This window comes from Crocodylus siamensis, chromosome 5 (genome assembly GCF_052110815.1).
Source record: "Crocodylus siamensis isolate JL-2025a chromosome 5, ASM5211081v1, whole genome shotgun sequence".
Lineage (NCBI taxonomy): Eukaryota > Metazoa > Chordata > Crocodylia > Crocodylidae > Crocodylus > Crocodylus siamensis.
This window is the reverse complement of record NC_143399.1, coordinates 48,859,767-48,880,844: the sequence shown is the minus strand read 5'-3', so window position 1 is coordinate 48,880,844 and position 21,078 is coordinate 48,859,767. Positions and strand designations below refer to the sequence as shown.

The window sequence follows — 21,078 nt, the reverse complement described above, 5'->3', positions numbered from 1 at the left end:
GCAGTTTTGCTCCATGTTGTTCCACAGCTGATAAGCTGTCCATTAGAGGGACACATTTTCATATATATATTTCATAGATTTCATAGACATTAGGGCTGGAAGGGACCTCGGAAGATCATCGAGTCCAGCCCCCTGCCCCAGGAGCAGGAAGTCAGCTGGGGTCAAAGGATCCCAGCAAGATAAACATCCAAATGTCTCTTAAAGGAGTCCAGAGTAGGTGCTTGAACCACCTCTGGTGGCAGTCTGTTCCAGGCTTGGACAGTAAAGAAGTTCTTCCTTATGTCCAGCCTGAAACAGTCTTGGAGGAGTTTGTGACCATTTGACTTTGCCATCCCTTGGGGTGCTCTGGTGAACAGGCGTTCCCCCAGGTCCTGATGTACAACCCTTGTACACATATAAGGTCCCCTCTGAGCCTGTGCTTTTTCAGGATGAAGAGTCCCATGGCTTGCAGCCTCTCATCATAAGGCCTGTTCTCTTGCCCTCTGATCATGTGTGTGGCTCTCCCCTGGACTCTCTCAAGCTTCTCCACATCCTTTTTAAATTGTGGAGCCCAAAATTGGATGCAATACTCCAGCTGCAGCCTCACCAAGGCTGAGTACATCGGGAGGATGACATCCTGGGATTTGCCTGAGAAACATCTATGCAAGCCAGAGTTTTGCTCGCTTTACCAGCTGCAACATCACATTGGTGGCTCATATTCATATTGCGGTCAGTCATGACCCCCAAGTCCCTTTCGGCCGTGATGCTAGCAAGCATAGCTCTGCCGAGCCTATAAGCATGCTGCGGGTTTTTCTTCCCAAGGTGGAGTACCCTGCATTTTTCAGTGTTGAAAGCCATCAGGTTTTTGTCCGCCCATTTTCTGAGCCTGCCAAGTATATATATACTGTTCCAAACCAAATCTGGACTGTGAAGTGGAAGATCAGTTGCTCCCCCTGACTGCCCTTGACTGTCTGTAACAGAGCTTTGGCTTTGGACCAAAACAGTTCTTCGTTCAGGGATGGTTTAATTTTTCTTAGTTTTTTCCCCTGTTATGTGCCCCAGAATTTCCTGGTTTTGGCCTGATCTGGATTTCCTGAGATCCATGTTTCACAAGAATCTCTGCTTATCTCTGCAGAACCAAAAGATCTGGATAGCATAGGTAAGTTCTGCCCTGGTGCCTTTACCTGTAGAAAGATTGTGAGGCTAGGAGAACACTCCAGCATTTTAATCCTGCCTCTGACATTGACCTCCTCTGTGGCCTTGGGATTTGCTTTGATCTCTCTGTGACGCTGTTTCCCCATTTTTAAAATGAGGATAAAGCTGCTTTCCTGGATCCTAAGGTGTTGTGGGAAACAGCAAATACTTATTGGTTGTCATTGGTCTTGGAAATGGGAAGTATTGCATAAAGTGTTCTTACTCCAGCTGAACTAATGTTACATTTTACTACTTGGCTCTTACAGAGCAGTTTATGAAGGAGGTTGGTAGCATTGTCCCCATCCTGCAGATGGGCAAACTGAGGCATAGGGCAGGGAAGTTACTTGACCAACATTATCCTGTAGAGCAGAGCAGGAACCAAACAAAGATCACCTGAGTCCCAGTCCAGTGCACAATCCACTAGAGTTAGGAAAATGCTCCTTCTCCAAGGATGATTACTAGATACAGTCTCATATATGCATCCATCAAGGTCAACATCATGAGAATTAAGGATGGATATGGAGCCTCCAATATGGTTGGGAGGAGAAGTGAAGCTAAAAAGGCAGTGAGCCCTGCCATCCATGGCAATACCCTTTGTTGGCTATCCTGGCCATAGACTTATTTGTTTTGGGCTGGGTGCAATTTGGATGGCCTAGTCCAAGGCCCCCATGCAGGGTTGGAGCAATACATCCATTGACCCTAATAGATAAGTCTAGTGAAAAACCCAGATGGTTGGTTTCCAAGGACAAATATTAGGGACAATCATATATAGTGTTAGCTAATGACTTATTCCAAGCTAAAGGGCAGAGCCTAAGGAGTCTTTGGCCTGCTTGACTCCAATGCAGGCTTCTTGAACTAGAGCTTTCCACCTGGAACTGTAAATCCTGGACTGGGATTTTGGCTATCCCAAATGGATTCTCTAAGGGAATCATTCTGGCAAGACTTTTGGGCTGAGCCACTGAGAATCAGATATTCAGACCTAAAACACACCCCCTGGGATTTGTCTGCAGTTGTCACTCAATGGGGAAAAAATAGGCATAAGCTTAGTGTAGCCTGCACAGATCAGAGAGAAACCTTGTCACTGGGGGTGGGCCACAAAAAGGGGTTTCTCACAGAAAAGGTATAGCTCATAGACAGGTAACCTTCCATGTATTCACATGTGAAATACCCTTCTTTGAACATGAATATAGTACTCTCTTGCCTCCTACTATTTCCCAACTCAGAAGCCAGTAGAAGCTGTATATTGTATTAACAACAGGAGCACTGGAGGTGGGAAAATTGAGTCTGGATCTACATTGCTATGCAAGCTTTCTGTCATGGTTTAAGAGTCAAGTGGTAAACCGCATTTTGCTTTTGTAGCCTCACTGAGCCATGAATAGATACCACCCACCTCTATCTTGAACAGTACCGTAACCATCAAGCAAATGGGGTGGGGAAGGTGACTAGAACCAAGAGCAAACTTGAATGCAAAATGGGAAAGGAAAAAGTGAATGAAGAGGAAAACAAAATAGGATGAAGGAAAAAGAAAAGCGTGCATGGTCAGGAAGAATCCTGGCAGGCAGTTCAAAGAGCAGTTAGGAAATACAGTTACCATATTTTTTGTGTACAACATGCCTGAAATATACTGTGCACCTTGTTTTTGAAACAGAAAGAAGACATTTTTTTCCCAGATTTATGGCTGCATAGACTGCAGCCTAATCTTTAGCTGACTTGCCCTCCCTTTTCTGCTTAACTAAAAGCCTAGCTGCTGGTGAAGACTGGTCTCCATGAATAGGCATGATTTTAAAAAGATCTAAAGATTCTCCAGGGTTATGAAATAGAAGGGGAGACACCAGAGGCAGATAGCAGACAGTAAAATTACCCAAAGAAATATTAGCTTGATTATTGAACATCAGGACCATTAAAACAAACAGATGACTATTAACATCTGGGCAGTGAAGAACAATGAGCTGTTAGGTCAACTGACTCCCTCGGCTGCCTCCTTAATACATGCATTCCAATTTGGGGGGCTGAGTTTTGGGGAAAAGGTACATGTGTTGTATGTGAGAAAATACAGTATATACATATGTATGCAGAAACCCATGCTCCTATGTCCATATCACCAGCCCCAACCATCCCTCTCACCTTCTCTCTCAATCCCATCAGATCGCACATCTACACATCTACTTGTCCTGCACACACATCCACATCTCTCTATGCAAATCCACTACCATGACTCTCTATTCATGCATATTTACCAATGGATATCTACATGTACACACCCCATCTCCTTCTCTATGCCTATATGCATGTAATTATGCCTTTCATCCATTCATACTGCATTTTCCTGTCCATATAAACCCAGCCTGGCCCACATGCATTTATTGAAGCTTATTCTGTGCCTCTCTTGTGTCACACACACACACACACACACACACATGCACGCACGCACGCACGCACGCACACACACAGTATCAATTAAAAAGCCATACCCAAAGATTACATCGTTTTTTCTTTTTTTGTTTTGCTCAAAAAGGCATTTTCTTAAAAAATATATTAAACCAATACATTTGACTAAGATGTAACTCAGCTGGAGCAAATGTCAATAAAGGAATCCCTCAGATAAATAAATACAGTTTAAAAAAACCCAACAACTTATTAAATAAATGCATAAATAAAAAATTGTAAAGGAAAACTACCCAGAGAGCTCCACCTCCGAATGCCAAAACAGCTGCCTGCATGGCTGAAGCCAAGTCACTACCTGTGTCAATAGCAGAGCCATTTCCATCTCCACTTAAAGTAACAAGGTGCAGTTTCATGGCATTGAGTAACAAAGGAGGGTGACGAGCTCACCCCTTACACGAGGATAATAGTGGAGTTCAAGCAGGTCTGCCTGCCCCAGGGATCACCAGCTGGGATCAGCCAGGTTCTCCCAGCCATCCGGGGAATGGTATCAGGAGAACACGCAGGGGTGGGCGTGCATATGGGAGGATGGGAAAGGCAAGAGAATACAAAGACTTAGAAAGGTAACACAGAATGCAGTGGTAATGGTGTTGGTAGAAACATCTGTTTAAAAGAATACAAAAGTGACTGCACTGAGGGAGACCACAGCTGGCTTCTGCCCCAGGGATGGTACATGTGAAGCCCTTCGAGCAAATTTGGCCTCCTGCATGTCTGTGGTTTTGTTCTTCTTCCTGCTCCCCTCTGTTTTTGCCTGGAGTGCTGGCAGGGCACCAGCAGATAGGTCTCCTTTCTAGGAGATTTTTCTTCTTGAAGTTTTCTCTCCCCACAACTGATCCCTCTTCTTTCACTTTGGCCTTTTCACATGTCAGGTACTAATGATTTTCCTGCCTGGTCACAACATTAGCTTGTAACTCAGAAGGGAAAAGAGGCCTATCAGCAGTTGCCAGGCAGGCATCTCCTAGCAGAATAGGCCTGTCCCATCTTCCTCAGCTGCTTCCTGAAGGCCTGTTTGGCTCCTTGCGTCACTCAGGCCCTGCCATCTCCCTGGCTGGTCGCTTGGTGTCCTGTGGAAGCACGCTGTTGGCACTGAGATAAGGCCTTTTGAAGTCTCAGCTCCCCAGCCCTCCTTCCTTTTCCTCATACTTCTTCTCCAGAGGTGTCATGCAGTCCTCAAGGCTAACTGCACAGTTTGCCTGTCTCATACTCCACTGGGTTTGGCAGTTTGGCATTGAAGGCTCTCAGGGAGGACTGGATCCTTGCCACCTCATTGTTGGCCAGTTTGAGCCGGTGTCGGAGTAAGCAAGAGAAAAGGTCAAGCCGGGTTTTGCCAGGTGGTGAAAGCCGATTCACCCGGTCCCTGATTTCTATGAGCTGTAACAGGGCTGAGTCCTGGGAGCCTTGTGTGTATGGGTAATCTAACTGAAGGATCAGGTCCCGGATGGCATCTGGATCAAAGGGCAGGCTGAAACCAAAGACTTGAAAGCTGTTGATCTTCATGTAGCCCAGATTCTTAGAGGGATCCAGCATCTCTAGGGGCTCATAATAGATAGTCTCATTGGAACTGTCATCCAGAGACTTGATGCGGCTCCTCAGATAGACGTGGACTGTCTCAAAGAAGGTCTTCCACCTGTTTCCTAAGGTGAGTGTCCAATTTTGGCACTGGGCGGAGGCATCAACATTAGTCCTTTCCCAGTCTGTGAAGCCACTCTCATTAACGGGCATAAACCAGCTCTCCGAGTGGCTGCCCCCAAATGGGTTGACATAGATAGCCATGACTGGCTCCAGGGTGCTGTTCTTGGTGAGGCATATCTGGAGGGAGAGGGCCAGCATGATGTGCACCAGCCCTGGCTTGTACTTGTTGCTTTTCAAGGTCAGGAGCATGCGCTTCCTCCAGGAGGGATCGAACCAGCTCCCCAGGCGCATATCATTGCTGATGAATATGGAGTGCACCTCAATGCGGCTGTCCCGTTTTTGGAGCAGATACTTGAGCTCCAAGTCCTGCAGGTCAGTCTCAAGCCCTAAATAGTGCTCTAGGGACTCTGCCACCTCTGGCCGGCAGAAACCCTGGTTGAGCACATAACCTAGGTTGCAGGCCCCGCAGCGTGTGCTGTTATCATCAGCACAGGTGGCACAAGCTGACCCTTCACCCAAGGCACATGGTATGGGCCCCTGGCAGGACACTTGGTCATAAGGGCAGGTGCAACTGTGGCTTTCTTCCAGGAAAGTCCCAGGCACGATGGTCTCGCTGCAGTACAGGAGTGACTGAATGCGGTTCCACCAGTAGGGTAAAGACCTAAGGAACAGGAGGCAAGAAAGAAAAGGCTTTTTAGGGTGTGGACAGAATTAACAACCGAAGTGTTTCAAAGGTCCAGATGTACGCACATGCACACCCTTTGAAATGCTTCAAAAGCAATGAAGTACTTCAGTGCTCTGTACATGTGTACACTGTAGAGAGTGTGTCAGGAGACCTCTGGGTTCTCCAGAATCCCACATGTTTTTATCTCCCTCTCCACATTCACACACAGAGGGAGGAGGAAGGAGAGTGGTGCAGACTGTGGGCATTCTGCTGGCCAGAGCTGGGTATACCCTCCAAGATGGAGCAGAAGGTGCAGCTGAAGTGGGAGGTAGGTAAGCCCCTCTCCAGACTGCTACCTCCCCCTGTTCCCATCCCCCACCCCTTGGGCTGGAAGTGGCAATGGCTTTCCAGCCCCCATTCTCTGGGTACCTCTCCAGTTCCAGTGGGGACATGGGTCCAGCATCCTAGTTCTGGCAGGTAGTGGTGCTCAGGGAGAGCAGGTCCCCACAACCTCCTGTGATGTCCCCTGGGTGGAGAGCAGCAACTCTGAAGCACTGCATCCAGGGAACACTACAGGGTCTGCATGCATATCCCTCAATTCATAACGGGACTTGAAATATTTCCAAGTCCGGTGCACTAAAATATGCTTCAATTGTTTGCTTATTGTTTTGATGCTAGATACTAGTGGTGGAGATTGAATCCTCATCTGAGCCACGGCCTAGGCAAAGTTCTCCACCTCCCGACCTGCCAGCACTAGCTCCAAGAAAGATAAAACAGCTCAAGTCTCTATGTCCCCCTCTGCCTTTGGTCTCTCTGCTGAGTGAGCTGACATGGTTGGAAACTTCTAGTGGACACCGTGTAGATAGAATGAAACTGATCACTTAAATCTGGTTTGGATTATACAGAGCAGTATTTAAGTGGATAGGGTTGCCCTTGCTCCACTAACCCAGTCTGGAACAAGGCAATCTAGAGAAGCGGTTCTCAACCTTTTTTGCACCAGGACCCATTTATAAACATCTGTGGCCAGTCCTGACCCACTGCCCCTCATCCCCAGGCCCCAGTCCCACAGTGTGTGGAGCAGAGGGGGTCCCAAGCAGCCCCTTGCAGGCTGGAACTCTGCCAGCCTGCAAGGGAAAAGCCACGGTTTCCCATGTTTTCCCCTTTAAAGGAGAATCCATTTTATTAATCTGTTTTTAAAGTTTGTTTGCAATCCTTTCATAGATTCTTGTGACCCACTTTTGGGTGTTAAGAAACACTGATCTAGAGCAGACTCCCTGGACATGCTGATAAGATTCTGCACCTCTCTTTTGGCAGTTTGAAGCGAGGTTGCCGGTGGCAGCGTTTGCTGAGGTTGAAGAGTCGTCGGACAAGCCAACGGGTTTTCTTGGACAGCAGCTTCAAGCTGGTGCCCAGCTGCTGGTAGCGATGCTGAACATCAAGGTCCATCACCCAGTACTGTGAGATAGCTGTCATGTTCAGGAAACGGTCTCCAGGGAGTCTCTTCACCAGGGTCTGGAACTCCTCTGTAGAAAGAGAAGGGATAGTCAGCACTGTAGGAAAGCCATGCTGCAATCCAGGTAGAGTAAATGGGTGAGGGAGGGTCTATTGTTCAAGCTAGAGTCTTTCTCCTTCCCTGCTTTTCAGTCTAAATACCCAAATTTTAACCACTTCTTGGTACTCAACTAACCATGGTAATTCTTAGCAAGGAACAGAGCTCTTCCCACCACCATGACACCAGCTTTGTACTTGGTTCTGAAGTGCATGTAGATTCGCTAGACTGTTGCTAATGCACACTAATACTTTACTGCTAGACAATCAATCCCCACAGTGAGCCCCACAGCGGGGCCACGTTCCCTATTCTGGTAGGTAGGGAAACCAAGACAGGGGGATGACATAACTTGCTCAAGATTTTAGAGCCAGGATTAGAACTCAGCATGTGTCCTGCCTTATTGCATTGTCCTCAAATTGCTGGATCACATCATCCTTGAGGAAAAATACATGTGGACTATAGGCTTCTTGCCACAGGACCTATTATTTTGTCATGTGCAGTATATAGCATAATTGGGTCTTGATCTCCAGTTAGGCGTGTCTGCGCACTAATACATACAAGTAACAATGGTAGCAACAATACCCAGCTCTTACATAGCATTCTTCATCTGTCCATCTTAAAGTGCTTTATGGAGCAGACTGGTTAAATTATCCCTACTTTATATATGGGAAAAGTGACTCGCTATTAAACAACAGAGCCAGGGACAGCAACCTAGGTCTCCTGCATGCTAGCTGTGTCCCATCCACAAGGTTACACTGATGTAACCATCATGAGGCCTTCATTATAAGAAGTGCTACTCACACCCACTGGAAGAAAGAGTTGTCTCTCCAAAGGGGATCTGGCCTAAAGAGATGTAATGGACGGAGGGTGGGGGGAGAATATAGACGGTGAGTGACTGGAGGCAAAAGGTGCCAAGAGTAGAACCCTGACATCTTGATTCCCAGTAATTTGCCCAATATACTACATCATCTTGCCTCCCTGAGTTCACATTAATAAGCTTTCATTTGCCTAGGTAGGAAATGCCAAGAGAGACTGGTGTTTCCTCTACCAGTGACACCAGTTCTTTACATCCTGACCAACTCCGTATCTTCCCAGCATAATCTCAAATCAGTGTTTTATACACGCATCTCCCAGGGGAACTGAGAATCATTCCCATGTCAAGACTGAGGGACCTGCAGGGCAGTCTCTTCTCCCCTGTAACTAAACACGCCCTGATTCCCTACAACATCTTGTTACAACACCATGCTATGAAATACGCAGGGTAGCATAGAATCTGAGTGCAAATGCTGAGTGCAAATGTACGTGCATGTGTGTATCTCACAAAACAGTGCAAACTCTCCTTCCCCAACTGCCTGTAGCTGGTGCTGTGGTAGCTCTATATAATGCTGGATGTGCTGACTCAGACTGAGTACTGCTCTTGAAATGGTTGTTCTTGATTATAAATGAAAGGAGACTTGGCCTCACCCGACTCCTCAAACTGTCTGTTGTGATTGTTCCAGGCGTCCTGGATCTGGAACAGGCTGTCTTCCATTGCCTGGATGTCCACCTCTGGGCAGTTGCATTCTGGGAAACTGGGCTCACAGCGGCACCAGCAGTCATTCTTCCTGCAGAGGAGCTCGCCCTCGGAGCTGCAGGTGATGTAGCTGAGCGCGGCACCCACAAAGCGTTCCCGCAGGTAGCCAGGCAGCAGCACTTGCAGACCTGGGAAAAGGGTGGGAGCCACAGGGGGTTAGGGAGACACCCAGAGCAGAGCCAAGCGTGCATGTCCCAGCACACACCACTCCGACTCCCAACTGTATGGATACAGGGAGAAGATCAGCCTTACTAAAGTCAAGCCATTTACACCAGGGCTGAATTTGGCCCATATTCCACAACACTGACTCACATGACAGGGCTAGATGCTCAGTTGGCATAAACTGAAAATTCTATGGTACCACAGAAGGGGCTTACACCAGTTACACCAACTCATAATCTGGTCTAGGGACATGAACTGAGCAGGACTGATGACCTTCACTGTTGCCTCCAAAGTTTCTTCTACTAACCATCTTGGCAAAAGGTCAGCTATGGAGCTCCAGTCTAGAAACAGATTAATCTCTACAAACGAGGATCCCCTCCATTCAGGTAGGCCCTAAGCTGCAGATCCTCATTTAAGATGGCGAAGCAGGTTTGCCTGCATGGGAAAGAGGGAATCATGGCACTAGGGGCTGAATCAGTTTGGATGAAACAAGCAATGGTTGAAACCTCCACCCCAAGGTTAATATAAGCCCAAAGTTTTGAGAGAGGAAGTTGAATTTACTTTCTTTATGGCCACATTCCCCCAGTTTCTGTGTGGCCACGTTGAAGATGGGTCCTCATCAGCCCTTGTAATTGAAATGCCGGACATCTAAAAAAAAGCTGGCTTTTTAGCTCTTTTTGGTTTTTGTAGCTCTAAGGAATTTTCAGTAGTGTGGATAGGGTTCGGCAGAAATTCAGGGATAGGGTAAATCAGTGTCACTCTCTTGACTCCTTCTTCACTAGATGAGGCTCTGGCCCCGGGAGTCTGATCCTGTAGCTGCTGCATACTCACAATGGCTACAGGATTAAACCCTCAAACATCTGGGCTGAATCTTTCTGTCAGTGTACCAGTGAGGTGAATCCTAGCTTAGTGCCTTATTGCTGACACACCAGCTGTCTGGGGCCTGGATTAGATTGCTGCAGCAGTTATCTGTTCTAGCTCAAGCCTTGCCCCTTCTGACAGCCACTGAGTCATTAGCTGTTTCCCACACTAGCATTAACTATCACCACACACTCAGGCCTTCCCTTGAGTGTTGTCCCCATCCTACTCATGTACTTCTACTGGGACATTCAATCCCCAATATTGTGGGTTGAGAGACACCCGTACAAGCTCTGCATCCTCAGGGGGGGAATTGGGTTAATTCTCCCAGTGCTTGCAGGGTTGGCCCATCATGAATTTACTGGCGCACAAACTTGCCAGATAAAGGGCAGGGAAAGGATGAGCGGATATGAAATAGCGGGTCATTTTTCTTCCTGAAGCCGTATTGTGTAGCTTCCAGAGCATGCCACTGGCAAAACAGTCTGCGTACATCTGTAATGAGAGCTCCCCTCTGAGGGTTATTGATTTGATAATGCAGACAATAATATCTTAACAGGAGGCCAATTCCATTAGAGCTTTCACAGACACTAACTGCATTCCTGTGCAGTACTCGCTCCCTAGCAATTTGCAAGGTGCAGGTCTCTGAGAGTATGAGGCCCATAAACACAATGACACTTGGCAGTTTCGTTCCTCCCATTACTGCAGCCAAGGACATACGGCGAGTCACACTACCTCCCCGTCCAACTCCCCTTACCTCCCTTCCTCTGCTCTGTTTTTTTTCTTGTCTTAAATATGCATTTAAATATGGCCTCCAATAACGGTGGCCATATTTAAATGCATATAAAGCCAAGAAATGTTGGCATGGGGGGAACCGGTGTTTTCTGGGAGGGAAAGCACAGGGAAGGCCAGACCACATCTAGCTCTCCCTGCCTCCCCATTTCCCAGCCTCTTGTTGCCCTACTCAGTCATGCCCCACCTGACAGATTCCTGTTCCTGCCACCTCAAGCACATTCCCATCTAACCTTGTAAGGACCAGCTGGCTCTCTACTGGGTGCAGCAGTGCTCTGCTCACGCAGGTGTTGTGAACATATAATAAAGATATGTGCCTACTTACAGTGGTCTCCTGCAGTACTGTGGGCATGCCCTGTATAAATGGGGCAAGGTTGGTAAATAGGCCAGTCTGAACTAATTAATATACCAGTATATTGTCTTCCTCTCTCTGCTTCTGTCCCTTCCTCTCTCCTTTCTTCAGTAGCCCTTCTCTCTGCCATTGCCTTCACTATCTCTGCCTTCCTCCATAACCTGCTACACCATCTTGCTTTAGTAGGTGGTCTGGCTTTGGCCGGGCAAGGAAAACGACAGGAAAAAAGCTGGCATACTTACCTAGTAGCTGGACTTTGTTCTCAGGGCTTTGCACAAGCACAGAGCTGACTGAATCCAGGTTATCATAGTTACTGCAGCCAAGAGGCCCTGTCCGGGTTTCTGTCACCTACATAAGAACAAAGTGCCATGAGGGCAGTGATGCTGTAGCACATCTCAGCTGTTAGGGTTTGTGCTTCCAACTGAAGATGCAGGCTGGTAGAGCTGTATACTTCAGTCTTGGCCTGTAGTACCTCTCCCAGCCCAGCCCTCTCAGGACTCTAGTCTTTTAAAACATGGAAGTAGCTCTAAGTCACTGGGCCTGCTTGTAAGAGTAAAGGGGGTCTTAGCTATGTGATCATGGAGAAGCTGGGCAGCCAGTCAATTCCCAACCCAGCAAGCTTAATGCCAAGGAGTAGTTAAGGATGGAAAAGATATGGTGTATAGGTGCAACAGAGGATTATCCCCAGCAGGGCTGGGAGAGAGGCCCCTGGCTGAAATTGCCCCAGGTGTCATGTCATACCAAAGCTCTGGTGCTCAAATTCTCATGGCAGGTGAATACGATGGGGGGAGCAAAAGGTGAAAGTGAATGGATGAGAGAGATGCGGTGAGTGATAAAAGAAGCAGAGGAACAATGTCCCTAGGAAGCAGGGAGGAACAATGTCCCCATCACTGGCATCTAGCACCTTGGAATGATCCTGGCCAGCAGATGATTAGATGTTGAAGAGCGGATGGGTGGTGGTGCTGGGGGAGGATCGCTCCCTCCTGAGAACCAGCCCAGCCCCAGTGATGGCTTGTGCCAGAGAACAGTACGGGCAGCACCTTGAGAGAGGGGAAATAAGTGTGTGCTAATTGGCCTGTTGACAGAGAGCAGCCTGCCTCCAGCCCAACTAAAACTCAGCTTCATTAGCGTGTCCAATTTCCCATAAATAACATAAATGTGTTAATCTCACTCGAGCTCCCTGCTTACTCTCCCCTCCTCCCTACAGGGATTCTCATTGCTGGAGAGCTGGCTTTCTGACTGCCAGGCTGGTTGAGGAGACCATAGAGAGAGTAGTTGCTTCATCTGGCTGTGATCATTTGCCCTGGATGCTGCATCCAGAGAGTGTTAAACATGTAGCTAGTAGGACGCTGCTGTTAGGTGTATTATACTGAGATGAAGAGACTGGTAAAGCCCCTTCCCCTCTCTTGGTAGTCTGTGGCACACCTATTTTATGCTACCTAACTTTCATTAGACACACTAAATATAAACCGAATCAAATGAATACGAAGGGCTTCAGAGAGCATCCAGGTGGCAGGTTTGAGAGTCAGGAAGAGAACTTGGATGGCACCAGTGGAAACAACCTGCACTCATAAAGCGCTCTCCATCTTGAGATCACAAATCACAGCCCTACTCTGCAGAGGGGAGACATGGAGCATGGAGAACTGTTCAGAGTCACTCTGGGGCTAGGCTGCAGGTCTCTTGATTTCCCATCATGCATTAAGCCAGTGGTGCTCAACCTTCTGGCCCCATGGACTGGATGAGTGGCATGGGGCTGGGTGCAATCCAACAATGTGCTGGGCCAATCTCCAATGCCAGATCTGGCCACGTGCCCATCTGCCCCACACGCAGGGGCTCCCTGTGGGTCCAGAAATTTGGAGGCAGGGGAGCAGCAATTAACACTGCCACACCTCTCCCACTGCCAGATTTCCAGACTCATGGAAAGATCCATGAGCTGCATGACACAGCTCATGGGCTAGATCTGAACACACTGCACTAAGCCACATTGTCAGGAGCTGATCAGTGGTTGGAGAGAAACTCAGGCTGGTTCTGCACAGTGTGGGAAAAAGGAGAGGCAACAAACTAAGCAGGACAAAACCCAAGTCCTCTCTAAACAGTTTGCCCAGGGCAGCTTTTATCCAGTCTGAGCAGGAGCTGGTATGACATTTCCAGGAGAAAGAGCATGAACACAGCAAGCGGCAGTACTACCACAGTAAATGCCTGCTAGAAGGAACCCAGCCACTTGGCACATGTGATCCCTCTGGACCTACAGCATGCAGCCTTGAGTTCAGGATTGCCCAGCTTAAGCTCCAGTTTGCAGCCACACAGACATAGACTCTTCCCTCTCTGAGAAGCCAACTCCACTCTGCAGGTGAGGACTTCATTGTGCTGGCAGAGCTCACAGGGAAAAGCTTTCGTAACAGTGGCAGGACATGGCAAAAGAATGAAGTGTTGGGGCATGCCTTAAGTAACCTATGGGTCAATAAACTGGCAGGGGAGGGCTTCTCTTCCCATGCTCTGCCTTATCTACTTAGATTGCAAATTCTTCAGGGGCACGATGTTGCACGGCTCTGCACTGGTGCAGCATCTGGTACCCCAGACTTGGTAGAAACAAGAAACTGTTGCACTGGGGACGGGATTTACTCCTTTCACTTTAGCACCACCATCATCTTCTTAACAACAGCAAAGTCCAGACCTTCATGTCCCCCATCAGGACAGGCAGGGATCCCTTCACCCCTCCACTCCCCTGTTGTTCCCTTATAGGGCCCCATCAGCAGCATTACCTTGATGGCTGCTGTCGCTATCTGGATGTGGTGGAGCCTGCGCAGTGTGCTTTCCCGGTCAATGAAGTAGGAGGCAGCCAGCTGGTGCAGAGTCTCCAGGGAGACAGCAGAACTGTTCCCGGCCCCTCCTGTGCCAGTTGTTTCTGCCTTCCGGCTCAGTTTGCGCTTGTCCACAAAAATGGTCAGAGACTCTTCTCCTGCACAGGTACACAAGCTGCATGGTTTGCTACTGGAGCCTTCCACTTCCCTGCACCTTCAGTGACCTTCCATTGCTCCATGGCCAGGGTGGGGAGGGAGGTAGGGTGTCTCTCCAAGAGGGCCGTCAGACAGTCACTTATACCTCTAACAGCCTAAAGATCCAACCAGTTGGTGGTTGGATGCATCCCTCCACCCCAGCCTCTTACCAGTGTGCAGAAGAGGGAGCAACTTGTCCAGAAGGACCTCACTCAGTGCTGAGATAGGGTACATCAGAAAGAGCCCCAGCTGGCTTACAGTTGCTCCCATAAGATGCTACAGGCTGAGCTCCAGGACACTAGCAGCACAATAGCAACCCATTTGCTTGTGCCCCTTCTGAGCTAGTTCATAGGCATTGCCACCCAGTAGGCAACAAGTCAGTGCTCAGTCAAGAGATTCAGCCACCCTTGGATGTCCAGGAAACACAGCTGTAAATGCTGTTACAGTTGAGGTGGAGGAGAGGAGTTGGGGACCTTCTCACCTTCACAGCTGCCCCCCCACAACCCTCCAGCCAGTCCTCTGGCTGGGGATCCTTGCCTAAGATGGGTTTGTAGAACCTGCTTCTCATCGGAAAGACCCATCACTGATTATATTTTCCCACCCTGGTTCCAACATCACCATTTGCAGACTAGAAACCAACAGGCTTGGGCATAAATACCTGTTTCACCTCTTCTCTAAGCAGAAGGCATGTTTTTCATGTCCCTGTCACAGTCCTAAGCCTTGACCCATGCCTATTATCTACACTAGCAGTCCTCAACCTCAGGTTGCAACCCAAATGAGGGTTGAGGGGGCAATGCCAGTGGTACTGCACACAAAGGACGAGCCGTGCTGTGTTCTGGGAACTCCCCCGACCCCCAGGCCACTGCTGCTGCCACACTCCGCTCCCAGCAGTGAGTCGCAGCAAAAAAGGTTGGGAACCACTGATCTACACCAAGCAACCCAGCACTTGAGGATGATGACAATATGGATGGGACTGTTATGGGAGCCTGGCAACACTGTGCCTCCCATGGTCAGAGGAACTGCTGTGGAGTCAGACGAGGCTCTCCTACCTCTAGCTCTCAGGCCAGTTGTAAGCATTAATCTAAGCAAAGTGGAAATGCCTGTCTACTCCCAGCCCAACAGTCTCTCAGTAATAAGTCCCTATACTGCTGCCCTTGTATTTAGCTGAATGTCCTCCTATGGCTACCTATTGCTACCAGCTCTGAGCTGCGCATAGATGTTGAACAGATCTATGCAGCTATTTTCAAGCTCTCCCTCCCATTTTCTGATGCTAATTTATAATAAAAAAGTCCCTTTGTGCTAAACACTAGTCATGGGTCCCCACTGAAAATAGTGGCTAAGAATTTCTGAAGTTCTCAGCAATGCTGGGGACCTGTTTTTTTTCAGTAAGCATAGAGCACCTGTCCTCTGGAAAAAATGGTCCTTTCCAGGAGGTATCCAGCTGGGCCCCCAAATTCACTAGGCACTTTGGAGAATTTTGCCATTTCAAGAGCAGTTGCACTAGCAATATGCTTTCCTAGAGCTCTTTATATCCTGCTTTCATCTTGGAGCTGCTATGAGCACAAATATAACAAAATACATGTAAAGGGCACCATGGTCTCCTGTTTGGAGGACATGAGGATCTCCAGCTGGTGGAAGTAGAGTTAACTCCATTGGCATCGGTGCTGACTAACACCCGTTGAGGATCTAGCCCAGGAGGGAGCTGAAGCTAGAAGTCAGCAGATGAGGGAACATGAGGCACTCACCTCCTAGAGTGGCTGAGAGCAGGAAATGTGTCCCGTATTTTTTTATCAGGTTTTCTGTTATCTGTTGCAGATTGGGCCTTCGTCCCAGGAGGCGGATGTTCCGGATGAACTCTGGGGCCAGGGGCAGGGGCAGGCTGAAGAAATCCTTCCGTTCCAAGACCAGGTTATTCACCTTCCAACGAGCAAACTCTCTGCAGAAAGGAGCCAAGGAGAGTAACTGTGAACTCCAGGAGCCAGGTGAGAGGGAGGGATGAGTGGGAAACTACAGAGAAAGGCTGAAGTTAGGTGCACTGTATGCAGTGGTCACTGCATATTTTTTCATTGTTAGGGAACCTGAAGGTAGTAGCTAGAGGCCTCCGTCCTCTAGACACAGAAAGATGAAGTGAGCTGGCAACTGAATCTAGGCACACTGTAACTGCTTCACCATCCTCCCCATCTTCCAACCCACATCACTCAGTCAGGTTTCCTCCATACATGTAGGCAAAAAAGCCTAGTGGCCTTTGTGCTATGTCCTGCAGGTATGCTGGTGGCTATCTTCCCAGATCAAATAAGCACTGGGAAGCATTGCAGCACTCTATGGTACAAACCCAGGCCTGTCTGATGTGAGACTTGGAAATGTCTTATATGGAGGGACTGGGCCAGGGGTATAGCAATAGTACCTGAGAACAGAGAACAAGATGGATTTGGCATCCATGTAATGTCTTCCATAACTTGTGATGTCAAACTGTATCCAAGAGGTTAACATTCCTCCAGATTGCCTCTCTGGCAACCCACTGCTCTGCCCTTACAGCGTAGAGAACAGGCCAGAATGGAGACATGTCTAGGTCCAGATCAAAAGGTAAAGTGCATCTGTCTGTGTATGTTTGAGTGAGGACAGATGGGAGCTGCAGATGTCACTCAGACATCATTGCCATTTTCTCAGACATTAACCCATAAAATGTTTAGAGTGATATCCAGTCACCAAAGAGCTGATCAGTACCATGGCAGCAGAGTATCCATGACAGTGCTCCCTGCAACTGCCCCTCTGTAGTGCCCACAACTTTGTAGGCAGCAGAGCCAGGCCCAGGCTGCGGCGTGGCCCAGCTTTCCACAGCTGGAGTGGAATCCCATGCCAGCTAGGGAGTCCCAAAGCAGGAGCTCTAGATTTAACTATGCATATTTTCCAAGCAGGCTGAGCACTTTCAAGGATGGCTATATAGATTGGTGCATAGACAAGTATCAGCTAAGACACATGTCTATACTTGTGGGTTACAACCCAGATCCTGTGCCTGAGGACAGCAGCCAAGATGCAGACACACATGCACAAATTAGCTGATAAAAATTGCTTGCACATGCCTGTACTATCGGCTTTTGCTTGCTCCTCCTGTATCAGACAGGTGTGAATTTATGAGGGCTGGAGTTCACCAGACTGCCCCTTTCCTACAGTCTAACCCCTTTAGGTGGCCACCTAGAGCTTCATCCAAATCCTGGTGAGGTCACTGAAAAGACTTCTGCTGCCTTCAGTCAGTTTTCTGAGTTCCCAAAGACAGGATCAGTATTATAACAGCACGTAAGGGATGCAGTGGAGATCAGGGCTCTGTTGTCATAGGGACTGTACGGACACACAGTGAAAGAGGTCCCTGTATCCAGTCTAAAGGACTAGAAAAATGCAGGGCAGGAAGGGAATTGTCCTGCCCAAGGATACACTGTAGGTCAGTGGCAGAGCCATGAAGAGAATTCAGGTCTTCTTACAACTGTGGAAGGGCTCTCTCCATTAGTCCATATGATTTACTAAAACCTTCAGGGTGAAGTTTTAAGCCAGAGGTGGCCAACTTATGTCATGAGTGCCACAAGTGGCATAGGCAGTTTCTGTGTATGGTACCTGACAAATCAGGGAGGGGATGGGGGATACGGTGCCAGATAGGGCAGGAAGCAGAAGACAGAGGAGCAGATCAGGCAGGGAGCACAGAGTAGTGAGTAGAAAGCAGAGCAGCAGATTGGGCAAAGGAAGGGGATCAGGGTAGCATTTGGAGAGGGTAGGGGGCTAATTTGTGGCATGCCTGCCAAAAAGGTTGGCCTGCACTGTTCTAAGCAAAAGCTTCTGCCCTTCCACAACTGTTACTTATAATAACAAGCTATTTCATGTTAATGGCATGTGTGACTATAATAAATTAATCAAACACACTTATTACTTGTAATTGTCATGCCGCCATTGGATTATGTATGAAAATTAAACCCTATGGGGTCTAATTCTTCTCATTTATAATAGTGCCATCACAGTGCTGATTTACATAGATCTAAAAGGAGAATCAGTCCTCTGCTTTAAATATGCAAATAGTATTTGATGTAAAGACAGCCTAGTGAGGATTAGCAGGTTTGGAGCTCAGGCCTATTTCAAATCACCAGCTCTTGTATCCTGCAGGCAAAACAATAGGCTAATTTGCTCGCCACTCTCTACAAATGCCTGAGCTAAGGGGACTGAGGTGTAAGTATTGGAGTGTTATTACCCTTTTAAATATATAGTGTCACTGCATGTATTCCTTGTATACAGTGTTATGCCATCAGATCACAGCCATGTAAGCAGCATTTGCCCCTGTTCCCAGTGAAATCAAGGGTAAAACTCTCTTTGACTTGAATGAAGAGTCTGGCCCTAAAGGATACAGCAAGTTTCTGCTGTGTCCAATCACAAACTGGCTTGGGGACTACACAAGCAGGGTTTGAAGCCATGCTCTTCCCAAGCATGCACATCCTAATAGCACAGAATCCCCCAACTGTAGGGAGCTGTTACATTTGAGGCTATCACTGCATGGCACTGTGGCAGGAGTGCTGTGGCAGGGTGGGCCCTGTCTTGTGCTGTCACCACCAGTATGAGGGACCATGTCACCTCTTGTAGGTGGGGATTTTGGGAGTGGAGGGAGTACAAAACTACAGCCTGAACAGTGAGCAGCAGTAGTTTCATCTCTCTCTCTTTTATTACATAGGAAGAACTGAATAAAATTGTGACAGGCCCAAGGTCACTCAGGCAGTCTGTGGCTGAGCCAATACTTGAACTCAGGTGTCCTGAATCACAGACCACTGCAGGTCATCATTCCTGTTCACTTGTGGCCCTGTAAAAAGTCTTCCTGGTGAACTGGCATTTAAGCTGCCTTTGCCAAGCCTTATGAGCCATCTCTGTACTGATGGACACTACCAAGGAAAAGGACGCTGGCAGCATGTGCTGGCATTTCGTAATTTTTTAAGTAACATCTTAACATCTGCAGCTGCAAAATGTGTCATCCAGTCTGTGCCAAGACCCTGCCTAGCAGGGCTCCCACAGCCCTGGCACTGTCTGCAATCACTGCAAACCCGGCATGGAGGCAATTTACCAGCCTGCTGTGTTCTCAAACAACAGCCCCATAAACAATGATCGGCCAATTTCCTTCTAATCTTCACAATTTCATTCTAATTAAAATCAGGCTGCGCCTTTCAGGCAGTTTAATTAAGGGTGATTGGGAAAGATGGAAGGAAGCATGGGGGTGATGGCTAGCCAGTATAGCTGACTTTGCTCCAGTGGTGTCCTAGGGCTCTGAGATGGCCCCCTGAGTAGTTTTTTAAATAGGCTAAATGTGAAATGGAACAGAAATACCAGAGAGCAGACAAGCAGTTGGAGTGCAGCTGTGAGGCTGCAGAGCCCTGAGCAGCCAAGCGTGGTTGCCCTCTCTTTCTCTTTTTCCGACAATCATTCTGGCCCAGGGATTCCCATCCCACACCTGGGCAGAGAAAGAAGGCCCAAACTGCTAGCTTTGTGCTCTCCTTCACCACTTTCTGTCATGTCCTTTAGGCTCTGGACCCAACTCTGGCAGGTGTCATGGTTTGAGTAGACCGCAAAGGGCTGATATGTTTGGGGGCAGAGGGAGGGACTTTTGTGCCCAGATGGAGAATGGCAGAGAAGAAGAAGCTATGCAGGGGCTAAGGGAGGAAGGCCAGTAGGTCCAGGTTATGAGCTGGGGGAACACGTAAAAAGAAGCAGGTGTTGGTGGAACAAGGCTCAGCTTGGCCAGCTTCACTACCTCCCCCATCCATCCCCTCCAGCTGCCAGCATGGTGGCACAGATCTCAGCAGCAGCCTTGTCTCCCCTTGATCTGGGAGAAGTATCCCTCTGAAATCTCTGCCTTGTGCTTTGCTCAATGGTTATGGGTGTCTACCCTGCTTAAATATCTTAGAAGACACTTGTTTTGGTCCATGGTTCAGGTTAGCTGGCCCTCCCACCACCAGGGACCATGAGCTGGGTTCCCTCCACAGCTCTCCAATGCCCTGTAACCCTGGTCTTTCACCTCCTGTGAACCACAGCATTACCCTGTTCTCGCCTAGCAATTCAGACCAGCCCTCTCCATTCCCTGATATTGCAAGCTCTGGGCCCTTCGAACACCTTTGCCATTGTCACATGCTGTCCTTCTAGCTCCGACACAGCTCTGCCGAGGCCTGGCATGCCTAGCCATGTGCCAGCTAAGCATACACCTGACAACACCCCCCCACACTCCATTCACTTGGGACCGACAAGAGACTTGAACTCTGGTCTCCAGAACTAAAAGCAGCAGCACGCAAAACCCGGATGCCAAGCAATCCCATTTCACAAGGGTTATTGCATACATGCAGCTCTATCAGATAGAAGTAAATTAACTTAGCCTGAGCTTACCCGCCCTGTTACCAAAACAAATCCAAAGGGTTGCTAACAGATTGTGTGTCTCGGAGGATCCGAGACACAAAGGTTGCCTTATTCCCTAGGGGGTGTCTCTTCCTGTCCCACCTCCGTCACCAGCTTTTTCTCCAGAGATCTCTGGGTCCCATAACAGAAAAGCATCAGCGTGTAAGAAAGAGAGAGGGAAAAAATCAGTCCTTTGGAGACATTAAACATCATAACAACACACTGATCACAGCCTGGGCATCAGCTGCCTTGTTTGTTGTCAAAAAGGGCCTTGAAGAAGCCTTACCTTTCTCAGTCTTTCAAACCTAACTCCCTGGCTGTTAAGGGTTTTGCACAAGAGATATATATTTTTCTAAGGACAATTAGGTGGATTCTGCTGCTCATTAAAGTGAGAAGCTGACAGCACTGATTAGAGCAAGGCAGAGTGTGGGCAAGCCAAGTTCCCACGCACAGAGCTGTGCCAGAGATTCTCCAACGTGA

At 48.3% G+C, this 21,078-nt stretch overlaps 1 protein-coding gene across 2 annotated transcripts in view; it reads right to left on the bottom strand.

Annotated features, from left to right (window-relative positions):
* Nucleotides 1-1,743: 1,743 nt before the first annotated feature.
* BRINP2 (BMP/retinoic acid inducible neural specific 2) overlaps nucleotides 1,744-21,078 on the bottom strand; it is a 62,774-nt gene continuing 43,439 nt past the window's right edge. The window contains exons 3-8 of one of the 2 annotated variants that reach the window (XM_090048847.1): nucleotides 15,936-16,126; nucleotides 13,957-14,153; nucleotides 11,437-11,542; nucleotides 8,925-9,161; nucleotides 7,212-7,434; nucleotides 1,744-5,908 (exon numbers count right to left, since the gene is read on the bottom strand). In XM_090048847.1, the coding sequence (XP_089904973.1) occupies nucleotides 4,792-5,908; nucleotides 7,212-7,434; nucleotides 8,925-9,161; nucleotides 11,437-11,542; nucleotides 13,957-14,153; nucleotides 15,936-16,126 (2,071 nt within the window). In that variant the 3' untranslated portion in view covers nucleotides 1,744-4,791. The remainder of the gene's footprint in view (nucleotides 5,909-7,211; nucleotides 7,435-8,924; nucleotides 9,162-11,436; nucleotides 11,543-13,956; nucleotides 14,154-15,935; nucleotides 16,127-21,078) is intronic. The other variant, XM_090048846.1, reaches the window with a different exon arrangement.